At 44.8% G+C, this 15,000-nt stretch overlaps 1 protein-coding gene across 1 annotated transcript in view; it reads right to left on the bottom strand.

The window, feature by feature from the left end:
- LOC135532242 (copine-5-like) overlaps positions 1–12,693 on the bottom strand; it is a 20,273-nt gene extending 7,580 nt beyond the window's left edge. The window contains exons 1-4 of the mRNA XM_064959836.1: positions 12,666–12,693; positions 11,439–11,499; positions 4,213–4,259; positions 3,384–3,565 (exon numbers count right to left, since the gene is read on the bottom strand). Of these exons, the coding sequence (XP_064815908.1) occupies positions 3,384–3,565; positions 4,213–4,259; positions 11,439–11,499; positions 12,666–12,693 (318 nt within the window). The remainder of the gene's footprint in view (positions 1–3,383; positions 3,566–4,212; positions 4,260–11,438; positions 11,500–12,665) is intronic.
- Positions 12,694–15,000: the final 2,307 nt, after the last annotated feature.

The following is a 15,000-nucleotide window of genomic DNA, read 5'->3' as shown; positions in this document are numbered from 1 at the left end:
CACAGAACAAACATATATAAAGTGTCGATCCCATGTTTCATGAGTGGAAACGTTCCATATGCACATGTATTTTACATCGCTGTTGGTGAGCATTTGTCCTTTGCAAAGAAAATCCCTCCACCTGACAGGTCTGATTAAACGGCATGATCATTACACAGGTGCACCTTGTGCCGGGGACAATAAAAGGCCACTCTAAAATGTGCAGTTTTGTCACGCAACACAATGCTCCAGATGTCTCAATTTTTGAGGGAGTGTGCAATTGGCAAGCTGACTGCAGGGATGTCCACCAGAGTTGTTGCCAGATAATTGACGTTTAACTACTCTACCATAAGCCGCCTCCAACATCGTTTTAGAGAGTTTGGCAGTACGTCTATCCAGTCTCACAACCGCAGACCATGTGTATGGTCATGTGGGCGAGTGGTTTGCTGATGTCAACATTGTGAACAGAGTGCCCCATGGTGGCGATGGGGTTATGGTATGGGCATGCATAAACTATGGACAACCAATACAATTGCATTTTATCGATGGCAATTTGAATGCACAGAAATACCGTGATAAGATCCTGAAGCCTATTGTGAGGCCCATTTATTTTAAGGTATCTGGGATTTTTTTAAATCCATAGATTAGGGCCTGATGATTTTTTTTTCAATTGTTTTAATTTTAATGTAACCTTTATTTAACTAGGCAAGTCAGTTAATTAAGAACAAATACTTATTTACAATGACGGCCTAGGAACAGTGGGTTGAATACTGTTCAGTCGTGTCGTCAGGTGCCACAAAAATGGACTTAGGAAAATGATAAATGGCTCAGAACAGGGCAGCACGGCTGGACCTCAAATGTACACAGGGAGCTAATATGAATAATATTCATGTCAATCTGGCTCAAAGTGGAGGAGAGGTCGACTTCATCGCTACTTGGTTTTGTAAAAAGTGTTGACAAGCTGAATGCACCGAGCTGTCTGTTTAAACGACTAACACACAGCTCGGACACGCATTCATACCCCACAAGAGGTGCCACCAGAGGTCTCTTCACAGTCCCCAAGTCCAGGACAGACTATGGGAGGTGCACAGTACTACATAGAGCCATGACTACATGGAACTCTATTCCACATCAGGTAACTGATGCAGCAGTAGAATCAGATTTAAAAACTGATACAAATACACCTTATGGAACAGCAGGGACTGTGACGAGACACACACACAGGTACAGACACGCGCATACGCACACAAACACGAGCACTCTAAACACACGTACATTGAAATAATGTAGTATGGTGGTATGGTACATTTTGTACTGTAGATATGTAGTGGTGTAATAATGTTATATGATCTACTGTTTTATCTTTTGTTTAATGTGTGATGTAAGTGTCTTAATGTGTTTGGACCCCAGGAAGAGTAGCTGCTGACTTGGCAACAGCTAATGGGGATCCCTAATAAATACAAATACAAACTCAGTAAAATCTTTAAAATTGTTGCATGTTGCGTTTATATTTTTGTTCAGTATAAGTATCTCTCTAGCTCTCTCTTGCTTCTCCTTCATTTTTGAAGAAATTAAATGAATTCTTTGTCTCTCTTTGAGTGAACCAATCACCACATTTTATGCACTGCAGTGCTAGCTAGCAGTGCTAGCGCCTCCGCCGAGGAGCCTCCACTGAATTCTACACATTTTGTCATAGAGTGGGGAGAAATGTTTGCAGTTTTTAATACGATATCTGAGTGAGAGTGAAGGTAATTTGACAGTGATTACTACAGGTTTAGATAGCTGGCTGCTAGACTAACTTACCAATGTAAAACATTTTACCCGACATGGGCTAATTGAGTGACGACCAGTGACTGACATATCAAGAGAAAAACTGCTGCTGCACAAACACATTTTGAAATGGCACCTGGTGTATTTTAACTCTTAACAGTAAGTTGAGACCCCAACTGAGTCCCTACATAAAAAAAAAATGAAAACAACGTTGCCCATCCCTAATCTACACCATTACAGTAGGCATTCTCTATGTTGTCGTTCTAGAGAGGAGAAACAATCAACATGGTCTAATCTCTTGTATTTAGTCAATCAATATCTTCTTTCTGGAGTGGACATCATTAGCTGAATGTGGTAAGTAAAAATCACATCAAATAAAATGTTATTGGCCACATACGCATGGTCAGCAGATGTTATTGGTCACATACACATGGTTAGCAGATGTTAGTGGTCACATACACATGGTCAGCAGATGTTATTGGTCACATACACATGGTCAGCAGATGTTATTGGTCACATACACATGGTCAGCAGATGTTATTGGTCACATACACATGGTCAGCAGATGTTATTGGTCACATACACAAAGTCAGCAGATGTTATTGGTCACATACACATGGTCAGCAGATGTTATTGGTCACATACACATGGTCAGCAGATGTTATTGGTCACATACACATGGTCAGCAGATGTTATTGGTCACATACACATGGTTAGCAGATGTTATTGGTCACATACACATGGTCAGCAGATGTTATTGGTCACATACACATGGTTAGCAGATGTTATTGGTCACATACACATGGTCAGTAAATGTTAATGCGAGTGTAGCGAAATGCTTGTGCTTCTAGTTCCGACAGTGCAGTAATATCTAACAAGTAATCTAACAATTCCCCAACAACTACCTTATATACAAAAATCTAACAAGTCATCTAGCATTTCCTCAACAACTACCTAATACACACAAATCTAAAGGGATGGTAAGTCGCTCTGGATAAGAGCGTCTGCCAAATGTCTTAAATGTAAATGTAAATGTGGATGGAGTAAGAATATGTACATATACATATATGGATGAGTGATATAGGCAAGATGCAGTAGATGGTATAAAATACAATATATACATATGAGATGAGTAATGTAAGATATGTAAACATTATTTAAAGGGGCGTTATTTAAAGTGTCTAGTGATCCATTTATTAAAGTCCATTTCAGTTCAGTCCATTTCAGTTGAGTCCAGTCCAGTTTAGTCCAGTTTAGTTCAGTCCATTTCAGTTCAGTCTATTTCAGTTTAGTCCAGTTTAGTTCAGTTCAGTTCATTTCAGTTCAGTCCATTTCAATTTAGTCCAGTTTAGTTCAGTTCAGTTCATTTCAGTCCATTTCAGTTCAGTCCAGTTCAGTTCAGTCCAGTCCAGTTCAGTCCAGTTCAGTTCAGTCCAGTTCAGTTTAGTCCATTTCAGTTTAATCCAGTTCAGTCCAGTTCAGTCTATTTCAGTTTAGTCCAGTTTAGTTCATTCCATTTCAATTTAGTCCAGTTTATTCCAGTTCAGTCTACTTCAGTTCAGTTCAGTTCAGTCCAGTTAAGTCAATTTCAGTTCAGTGCCAAGCGACCAGAAAGAGCTCTGTGTTTGACTCACCAGAGGGAACTCGTGTGAGACCTGTCCATCAGGGGGCAGCTTGGCTCCGAACCCCAGAGCAGGGAACATCTTGTCACTGTCATAGTCCTGGATGATCTCCCCTACAGCCTTCAGGGCCATGGCATAGGCATTCATCTGGTACGGGTTCATGTAGTGGAGGGAGGTGGACTGGGACGGGTTACCTAGGGAGGGCGCAAAGGGCAGAGGTCAATATATGATCACGTTGTCCATTGGTGAGGAAGGGGGTCTGGAATTTAGCTTCAACTAACCTTAAATTCATGTCCACATCCCAGTTCAACCCTAACCCCTAACCATAACGCAGCTCAAAACAACAACGATTCAGAACTCTTCCACTCTTCAACCCCTCAGAGATGAACTATGGCCTGCTCTCACCAACCCCATCACACAATGGAATGGTAGGAAACAGAAATACACTTCTAGAGGCTCTAAGAATAAACTAACTACATTAAGTGGAGTGATTACAATTAAGTGTGGGCTTTTAGCCTGTGGGAAGTTCTGCGTTCCAAATGGCACCATATTCCCTTTATAGTGAACTACTTTTGACCAGAGAGATAGGGGAATGGGGCGCCATTTGGGCTCTGACTCTACCAGTTGGGGGCACAGCATGGTGGTATTGACCATGGGCCAGAAGGAAACTCTCACAGGTTTTGAGTGTGCATCTCTCTCTCTCTCTCTCTCTCTCTCTCTCTCTCTCTCTCTCTCTCTCTCTCTCTCTCTCTCTCTCTCTCTCTCTCTCTCTCTCTCTCTCTCTCTCTCTTTCACCATTCATTCTTGCCCTTTCATGTACACAGGTTTTATAATCACTCACCATTAGACGCGGTGAAATCAATGGCCACAGTGAAATTTATTTGGGTCCTGAACAGGGGATGGAGAGTGAATGTTACAACAAGTCAAACTCCATTACACACCTACACATTAAGATACACAGAACACTCAAGATCTTCTACACACACACACACACACACACACACACACACACACCACGCACGCACACACACGCACGCACGCACACACACACACACACACACACACACACACACACACACACACACACACACACACACACACACACACACACACACACACACACTTACACACACACACGCACATACACACACATACAGACACACGCACGCACAAACGCACACACACACACGCACGCACACACACACACATTAGGTGAAGGGGGAGAAGGGCAAGAGGAAGAGGGAGGCAAGGGGGGTGAGGCGAAGAGGGAGAGGGGTGAGAGGGTGGGGGAGGTCCAGGGGTCCAGTGGTGGATAACAAGCAATTAGGCAGAACAGAATCCTAACCCAAATAGACTGCTGGAGCACTATAGATAAACAGAATCCTAACCCAAATAGACTGCTGGAGCAATATAGAGAAACAGAATCCTAACCCAATTAGACTGCTGGAGCACTATAGATAAACAGAATCCTAACCCAAATAGACTGCTGGAGCAATATAGAGAAACAGAATCCTAACCCAATTAGACTGCTGGAGCACTATAGATAAACAGAATCCTAACCCAAATAGACTGCTGGAGCACTATAGAGAAACAGAATCCTAACCCAAATAGACTGCTGGAGCACTATAGAGAAACAGAATCCTAATCCAATTAGACTGCTGGAGCACTATAGAGAAACAGAATCCTAACCCAATTAGACTGTTGGAGGACTATAGACAGTGGAAAAGCTGAAAAGCTTCAAGTTTCTCGGCGTACACATCACTGATGATCTGAAATGGTTCCCTCCACACAAACAATGTGGTGAAGAATGCGCAACAGCGTTCCAGCGCCCCAGCCGGTCTGTCAGGTTCCCGTGCCCCAGCCGGGCTGTCAGGTTCCGTGCCCCAGCCGGTCTGTCAGGCTCCCTTGCCTCAGCCGGTCTGTCAGGCTCCCTTGCCTCAGCCGGTCTGTCAAGTTCCCTTGCCTCAGCCGGTCTGTCAAGTTCCCGCACCCAAGCCGGCGTCAGGTTCCCGTGCATCAGCAAGGGTGACCGGTCCGCTCCTGATCCATGGGATTGTCCCTTTGGTTGGCGTCCTGCGGCTGGAGCTGAACGCGCCGGGGAAGGGGTACCGGCCTCGAGTCACTCCGGCGTCTAGGTCACCAGGCTGCTCGTTAGGGATCACACCTGTCACCGTTGTTACGAGCACTTGAGCGTCATCAGACTCACCTGGACTCCATCACTTCCCTGATTACCTTCCCTATGTATGTCACTCCCTTTGGTTCCTTCACTATGTCTTTCACTCCCTTTGGTTCCTTCCCTATGTCTGTCACTCCCTTTGGTTCCTTCCCTATGTCTGTCACTCCCTTTGGTTCCTTCCCTATATACAGTGCCTTGCGAAAGTATTCGGCACCCTTGAACTTTGCGACCTTTTGCCACATTTCAGGCTTCAAACATAAAGATATAAAACTGTATTTTTTGTGAAGAATCAACAACAAGTGGGACAAAATCATGAAGTGGAACGACATTTATTGGATATTTCAAACTTTTTTAACAAATCAAAAACTGAAAAATTGGGCGTGCAAAATTATTCAGCCCCCTTAAGTTAATACTTTGTAGCGCCACCTTTTGCTGCGATTACAGCTGTAAGTCGCTTGGGGTATGTCTCTATCAGTTTTGCACATCGAGAGACTGAAATGTTTTCCCATTCCTCCTTGCAAAACAGCTCGAGCTTAGTGAGGTTGGATGGAGAGCATTTGTGAACAGCAGTTTTCAGTTCTCATTGTTGCCAAAAAGATCAATTTTGGTTTCATCTGACCAGAGCACCTTCTTCCACATGTTTGGTGTGTCTCCCAGGTGGCTTGTGGCAAACTTTAAACAACACTTTTTATGGATATCTTTAAGAAATGGCTTTCTTCTCGCCACTCTTCCATAAAGGCCAGATTTGTGCAATATACGACTGATTGTTGTCCTATGGACAGAGTCTCCCACCTCAGCTGTAGATCTCTGCAGTTCATCCAGAGTGATCATGGGCCTCTTGGCTGCATCTCTGATCAATCTTCTCCTTGTATGAGCTGAAAGTTTAGAGGGACGGCCAGGTCTTGGTAGATTTGCAGTGGTCTGATACTCCTTCCATTTCAATATTATCGCTTGCACAGTGCTCCTTGGGATGTTTAAAGCTTGGGAAATCTTTTTGTATCCAAATCCGGCTTTAAACTTCTTCACAACAGTATCTCGGACCTGCCTGGTGTGTTCCTTGTTCTTCATGATGCTCTCTGCTCTTTTAACGGACCTCTGAGACTATCACAGTGCAGGTGCATTTATACGGAGACTTGATTACACACAGGTGGATTGTATTTATCATAATTAGTTATTTAGGTCAACATTGGATCATTCAGAGATCCTCACTGAACTTCTGGAGAGAGTTTGCTGCACTGAAAGTAAAGGGGCTGAATAATTTTGCACGCCCAATTTTTCAGTTTTTGATTTGTTAAAAAAGTTTGAAATATCCAATAAATGTCGTTCCACTTCATGATTGTGTCCCACTTGTTGTTGATTCATCACAAAAAAATACAGTTTTATATCTTTATGTTTGAAGCCTGAAATGTGGCAAAATGTCGCAAAGTTCAAGGGGGCCGAATACTTTCGCAAGGCACTGTATGTCACTCCCTTTGGTTCCTTCCCTATGTATGTCACTCCCTTTGGTTCCTTCCCTATGTCTGTCACTCCCTTTGGTTCTTCCCCAGGCATCGCTGTTTCAGTTTCTTGTCTGTGCGTTGTTCGTTTTTTGTATTGTGTTCTGTTTATTTATGAAAACACTCACTCCCTGAACTTGCCTCCCGACTCTCAGCACACATCATTACAGTCATTTACTGTGATCCTGTATGGAACGACCATTACAGTCAATGTGAAAGATTTTGAGAGTGAGACTGAGAGAGAGCGAGAGACAGGGGGTGTGATAGAGAGAGAGAGAGAGAGAGAGAGGGGGGGTGATAGCGAGAGAGAGAGAGAGAGAGAGAGAGAGAGAGAGAGAGACAGAGAGAAACAGAAAGTGAGATAGAAAGAGACAGGGGGTGTGATGAGAGAGTGAAACAGAAAGTAAGATAGAAAGAGACAGGGGGTGTGATGAGAGAGTGAAACAGAAAGTGAGATAGAAAGAGACAGGGGGTGTGATAGAGAGAGAGTGAAACAGAAAGTGAGATAGAAAGAGACAGGGGGTGTGATAGAGAGAGAGAGAGAGAGATAGAAAGAGACAGGAGGTGTGATAGAGAGAGAGAGAGAGTGAAACAGAAAGCGAGATAGAAAGAGACAGGGGGTGTGATAGAGAGAGAGTGAAACAGAAAGAGAGATAGAAAGAGACAGGGGGTGTGATAGAGAGAGAGAGAGAGAGAGATAGAAAGAGACAGGGGGTGTGATAGACAGAGAGAGAGAGAGATCTCTGGGAAGAGTACCTTTTTCTGAAGTTAAGTTATTCAGTTTGAAGTGTAGATAGACCAATCCTGCATCTCATCCTAGGAATTTGTGTCAACTTTCATTCCCCAGAAAAGATCAGATAATGTTTCATCTTGAACATGTCATTACTCCTGTTACAGCACACCCAACACACCCAAACTGAAGGGCTACCGGCTGTCAACACATTAAAGCTGAAGGGCTACCTGCTGTCAACACACCCAAACTGAAGGGCTGCCGGCTGTCAACACACTAAAGCTGAAGGGCTACTAACTGTCAACACACCCAAACTGAAGGGCTACCGGCTGTCAACACACCCAAACTGAAGGGCTACTGACTGTCAACACACCCAAACTGAAGGGCTACCGGCTGTCAACACACCCAAACTGAAGGGCTACTGACTGTCAACACACCCAAACTGAAGGGCTACTGACTGTCAACACACCCAAACTGAAGGGCTACTGACTGTCAACACACCCAAACTGAAGGGCTACCGGCTGTCAACACACCCAAACTGAAGGGCTACTGACTGTCAACACACCCAAACTGAAGGGCTACTGACTGTCAACACACCCAAACTGAAGGGCTACTGACTGTCAACACACCCAAACTGAAGGGCTACTGACTGTCAACACACCCAAACTGAAGGGCTACTGACTGTCAACACACCCAAACTGAAGGGCTACTGACTGTCAACACACCCAAACTGAAGGGCTACTGACTGTCAACATACTAAAGCTGAAGGGCTACTGACTGTCAACACACCCAAACTGAAGGGCTACTGACTGTCAACACACCCAAACTGAAGGGCTACTGACTGTCAACACACCCAAACTGAAGGGCTACTGACTGTCAACACACCCAAACTGAAGGGCTACTGACTGTCAACACACCCAAACTGAAGGGCTACTGACTGTCAACATACTAAAGCTGAAGGGCTACTGACTGTCAACACACTAAAGCTGAAGGGCTACTGACTGTCAACACACTAAAGCTGAAGGGCTACTAACTGTCAACACACTAAAGCTGAAGGGCTACTGACTGTCAACACACCAAAGCTGAAGGGCTACTAACTGTCAACACACTAAAGCTGAAGGGCTACTGACCGTCAACACACTAAAGCTGAAGGGCTACTGACCGTCAACACACTAAAGCTGAAGGGCTACTGACCGTCAACACACTAAAGCTGAAGGGCTACTGACACGAGCTGAAGGGCTACTGACCATCAACACAACAAAGCTGAAGGGCTACTGACTGTCAACACACTAAAGCTGAAGGGCTACTGACTGTCAACACACCCAAACTGATGGGCTACCGGCTGTCAACACACGAGCTGAAGGGCTACTGACCATCAACACACCAAAGCTGAAGGGCTACTGACCGTCAACACACCAAAGCTGAAGGGCTACTGACTGTCAACACACTAAAGCTGAAGGGCTACTGACCGTCAACACACCCAAACTGATGGGCTACCGGCTGTCAACACACAAGCTGAAGGGCTACTGACTGTCAACACACCCAAACTGATGGGCTACCGGCTGTCAACACGAGCTGAAGGGCTACTGACCGTCAACACACCAAAGCTGAAGGGCTACTGATATACCGTCAACACACCAAAGCTGAAGGGCTACTGACCGTCAACACACTAAAGCTGAAGGGTGTCAGTGAGATCTGTCATACTTGTCAACTCTGTCAAATCTGCTGCATCTGAAAATCCCTGAAACCTCTGAAGTATCATCTCTCTGTCTGTGATCAAAGCGTTGTCCTCAATTGCTAAAAGGGACGCTTCACCACCATGGCAAAGTCTGTCAATCTCAATACATTAAGATGAGTGTGTAGAATCTGTTGTTTATATACCAGGCTGTGTAGATATGCTTTATGCCAGGCTGTGTAAGATGAGTGTGCTTTATCCAGGCTGTTGATTTTTATGCCAGGCTGTGTAGATATACAGACTTATGCCAGGCTGTGTAGATATAGGCTTTATGCCAGGCTGTGTAGATATAGACTTTATGCCAGGCTGTGTAGATATAGGCTTTATGCCAGGCTGTGTAGATATAGACTTATGCCAGGCTGTGTAGATATAGGCTTTATGCCAGGCTGTGTAGAGGCTTTATGCCAGGCTGTGTAGATATAGGCTTTATGCCAGGCTGTGTAGATATAGGCTTTATGCCAGGCTGTGTAGATATAGGCTTTATGCCAGGCTGTGTAGATATACAGACTTATGCCAGGCTGTGTAGATATAGGCTTTATGCCAGGCTGTGTAGATATAGGCTTTATGCCAGGCTGTGTAGATATAGGCTTTATGCCAGGCTGTGTAGATATACAGACTTATGCCAGGCTGTGTAGATATAGGCTTTATGCCAGGCTGTGTAGATATAGACTTATGCCAGGCTGTGTAGATATATAGACTTATGCCAGGCTGTGTAGATATAGGCTTTATGCCAGGCTGTGTAGATATATAGACTTATGCCAGGCTGTGTAGATATAAGACTTATGCCAGGCTGTGTAGATATGGACTTTATGCCAGGCTGTGTAGATATAAGACTTATGCCAGGCTGTGTAGATATATAGACTTATGCCAGGCTGTGTAGATATGGGCTTTATGCCAGGCTGTGTAGATATAGGCTTTATGCCAGGCTGTGTAGATATAGGCTTTCACCAGGCTGTGTAGATATACAGACTTATGCCAGGCTGTGTAGATATAGGCTTTATGCCAGGCTGTGTAGATATAGGCTTCATGCCAGGCTGTGTAGATATATAGACTTATGCCAGGCTGTGTAGATATAGGCTTTATGCCAGGCTGTGTAGATATATAGACTTTATGCCAGGCTGTGTAGATATAGGCTTCATGCCAGGCTGTGTAGATATGGGCTTCATGCCAGGCTGCGTAGATATGGGCTTTATGCCAGGCTGTGTAGATATAGGCTTCATGCCAGGCTGTGTAGATATGGGCTTTATGCCAGGCTGTGTAGATATAGGCTTTATGTCAGGCTGTGTAGATATAGGCTTTATGCCAGGCAGTGTAGATATAGGCTTTATGCCAGGCTGTGTAGATATAGGCTTTATGCCAGGCTGTGTAGATATATAGACTTATGCCAGGCTGTGTAGATATAGGCTTTATGCCAGGCTGTGTAGATATGGGCTTTATGTCAGGCTGTGTAGATATGCTTTATGCCAGGCTGTGTAGATATATGTCAGGCTTATAGGCCAGGCTGTGTAGAGGCTTTATGTCAGGCTGTGTAGATATACTGCCAGGCTGATATGCCAGGCTGTGTAGATATAGGCTTTATGCCAGGCTGTGTAGATATATAGACTTATGGCAGGCTGTGTAGATATAGGCTTTATGCCAGGCTGTGTAGATATAGACTTATGCCAGGCTGTGTAGATATAGGCTTTATGCCAGGCTGTGTAGATATAGACTTATGCCAGGCTAGGCTGTGAGATGTAAGATGCTGTAAGATGCTGTGAGACATAAGATGCTGTGTGAGACATAAGATGCTGTGAGATGTAAGATGCTGTGAGATGTAAGATGCTGTGAGATGTTCGATGGGAGCAGAGGGGACACACACACACACACACACACACACACACACACACACACACACACACACACACACACACAGTGTAATGTTCCCACTCACCCTCCCTTGATGAAGTCCAGGAATGTGCACTCTGATTCCACAGAGAAGAGAGGAGGGTCACCTGGGAGAGAAAACACAAGACCTCAGTATCCATTCACATCCAGGTTACACAGACACACAGCACACAACACTCACAGACAGTGAATGTTACAACAAGTCAAACTCCATTACACACCTACACATTTAGATACACAGAACACTCAAGATCATAGAGACACACACACACACACACACACACACACACACACACACACACACACACACACACACACACACACACACACACACACACACACACACACACACACACACACACACACACACACACACACACACACACACACACACACACACACACACACACACACACACACACACACACACACACACACACAGGCAGCATGTTCACTCAGACAGCAATGCTAGCCAACCGGCTAATCACATCATACTCCTCATCCTGAAACAAGACGTGGGCCTTTGCGCAAGCTAGCTACTGTCAGCACTGACACGACTGATGAGTTCATTACTACAGAGAGACGAGAGAGAGGGGGAGAGGAGAGGAGAGAGACAAGTTTAAGCAAGAGAACAGATGAGATTCATTTCTACAGCTCCGTTTTGGTGTTTTGGAGAGAGAAGGTATGAGAGAGAGATTGAAAAAGAGTGAGAGAGATTATGAAAAAGGGATAGAGAGAGGATGAGATAGAGATTTTGAGAAAGAGGGGAGAGAGAGATTATGAAAAATGGATAGAGAGAGGATGAGAGAGATTGAGAAAGAGTGAGAGAGAGATTATGAAAAAGGGATAGAGAGAGGATGAGATAGAGAGTTTGAGAAAGAGGGAGAGAGAGATTATGAAAAAGGGATAGAGAGAGGATGAGAGAGATTGAGAAAGAGATTATGAAAAAGGGATAGAGAGAGAGAGAGAGAGATTGAGAAAGAGATTATGAAAAAGGGATAGAGAGAGGATGAGAGAGAGATTGAGAAAGAGATTATGAAAAAGGGATAGAGAGAGGATGAGAGAGAGATTGAGAAAGAGATTATGAAAAAGGGATAGAGAGAGGAGAGAGAGATTGAGAAAGAGATTATGAAAAAGGGATAGCGAGAGGAGAGAGAGAGATTGAGAAACAGAGAAAGACAGAGGCGGATGGGAACGAGGGAGCTGGCGCCTGTAATCAGTCACGGTAGTGAGCCGACATCACATAGCTGCTACACTACTCCCACACTCTGACCTCCCCTGGAGTGTGAGGAGACTTTCATATCCTTCCTTCCTTCCTTCTTTCCTTACTCTCTTTCGCTCCTTCCTCCCACGATTCTCTGCTGCTCTCTTTGTTCAAGAACACCTCTCTCGTTCAATCACTGCTCTAACTAAGTTGTATTTTCTTTACATCCTCTGAATTCCTTCACTCTACCCCCTTTCCTCCTCCGCCCTCGACTACCTCCCTCCATCTGTCACCACACTAGCTGGCTGGCTCTTAGAACTCAGGGCTCTGCTCTGTGTGTTTCTCTGACAGAGATGGCAACTATTGTCTAATGTCTATGGACAGATGCAGCGAACAGAGAAAAGTTTTCCATTCCTTTCTCTTTCTACAGTTTTAATTAACAGGAAGGAGAGAGAGACAGAGAGAGAGAGAGAGAGAGAGAGAGAGAGAGAGAGAGAGAGAGAGAGAGACAGAGAGAGACAGACAGAGAGAGAGAGAGACAGAGAGAGACAGAGAGAGAGAGAGAGAGAGAGAGAGAGAGAGAGAGAGAGAGAGAAGAGAAGAGATACCAGTTAATGAGACAAACTTGCCTGTGTTTGATATTCCTGCTAATTTCAACAGACTAGAGAAGAAAACCATCTAAGAAAGCTTTCATTATTATCATAATTAACGGAAGGAGAAGAAGAAGAACAGAGGAAAGGAGGCAGGGAGGAGACAGGAAGAGAGGGGGAAAGGGGGAGGAGACAGGAAGAGAGGGAAAGGGAGGAGACAGGAAGAGAGGGAGGAGACAAAAAGAGGGCGGAGGAGACAGGAAGAGAGGGGGAAAGGGGGAGGAGACAAGAAGAGAGGGGAGGAGACAAGAAGAGAGGAGAGGAGACAGGACGAGAGGGGGAAAGGGGGAGGAGACAAGAAGAGAGGGGAAGAGACAAGAAGAGAAGGGAGGAGACAGGAAGAGAGGGGGAAAGGGGGAGGAGACAAGAAGAGAGGGGAGGAGACAGGAAGAGAGGGGAGGAGACAAGAAGAGAGGGTAGGAGACAGGAAAAGTAGGGAGGAGACAGGAAGAGGGGAGGAGACAGGAAGAGTGGGGGAAAGGGGGAGGAGACAAGAAGAGAGGGGAGGAGACAGGAAGAGTGGGGGAAAGGGGAGGAGACAAGAAGAGAGGGGAGGAGACAGAAAGAGAGGTGGAAAGGCTCACCGTTCCTGAATTAACATATTTCTTTTTCTTCAGTTTCTTTTTGATATTCACCACCTAAAAGAAGAAAATAAATTACTGAATTGGAGAGAAAGAATGAGCCATGATAGGCGGTTAATGATGGATTTATAGGAGTCTGTTGTCTGTGGTGGTTATGGAAGGGAATTCTCCTCACAGCAGGGGGCTGTTAAGAAGAAAAAATTAGCAATTATGGAAGGAAGGAGCCAACGATGAGAAGTGTAGTACCAAATACCTCCTGTAGGGAGAAAGGCTGTTTCTCTGAAAGAGAGAGAGAGAGTGTGATACAAGTTCCATTGGTGTTCCATTGGTGTTGTGTCAAATAATAGGCTCCAGTTGACTGTGAAATGTACAGGCACACTTATTTCTCTAGAAGCCCTTTTGTCTAATTCTCTCACTCTTTTCCCTCCCTCCCCCCTCCCCTCCCTCCCTCCCTCCCTCCCTCCCTCCCTCCCTCCCTCCCTCCCTCCCTCCCTCCCTCCCTCCCTCCCTCCCTCCCTCCCTCCCTCCCTCCTCCTCCCTCCGTCTGTCTGTCTGTCTGTCTCTCTGTCTCTCTGTCTCTCTGTCTCTCTGTCTCTCTGTCTCTCCCTCTGTTACACTTACAAAAGTTCCAAAATAATAAAAGCATTCCAAATGCCATATTATGTCTATATACAGTAATGATGTGCAAATAGTTCAAATACGAAAGGGAAAATAAATCAACATAAATATAGATTGCATTAACAATGGTGTTTGTTCTTCACTGGTTGGATTTGCAGGCCCTCGTGCCAAATTGAGTCGAAAGCTTTTTTGAAATCAAGAGAAAAGGCAAAGTCTTCATGAGAAGACTTTGCCTTTGTTTTGGTTTGTTTGTCAATTAAGGGTTGCAGGGTGAATACATGGTCTGTGGTATGGAAATTTGGCAAAAAGCCAATTTGACATTTGTTCAGTACATTGTTTATGTTAAGGAAATGTACAAGTCTGCTGTTAATGATAATGCAGAGGATTTTCCCAAGGTTACTGTTGGCGCATATCTCACGGCAGTTATTGGGGTCAAATTTGTCTCCACTTTTGTGGATTGGGGTGATCAGTCCTTGGTTCCAAATATTGGGGAAGATGCCAGAGCTGAGGATGATGTTAAAGAGTTTAAGTATAGCCAAATGTAAATGTGGTCTT

Source organism: Oncorhynchus masou, unplaced genomic scaffold, assembly GCF_036934945.1.
Source record: "Oncorhynchus masou masou isolate Uvic2021 unplaced genomic scaffold, UVic_Omas_1.1 unplaced_scaffold_1781, whole genome shotgun sequence".
Taxonomy (NCBI): domain Eukaryota; kingdom Metazoa; phylum Chordata; class Actinopteri; order Salmoniformes; family Salmonidae; genus Oncorhynchus; species Oncorhynchus masou.
The sequence above is the reverse complement of the archived record's forward strand: the minus strand, read 5'-3'. Positions and strand labels throughout refer to the sequence as shown.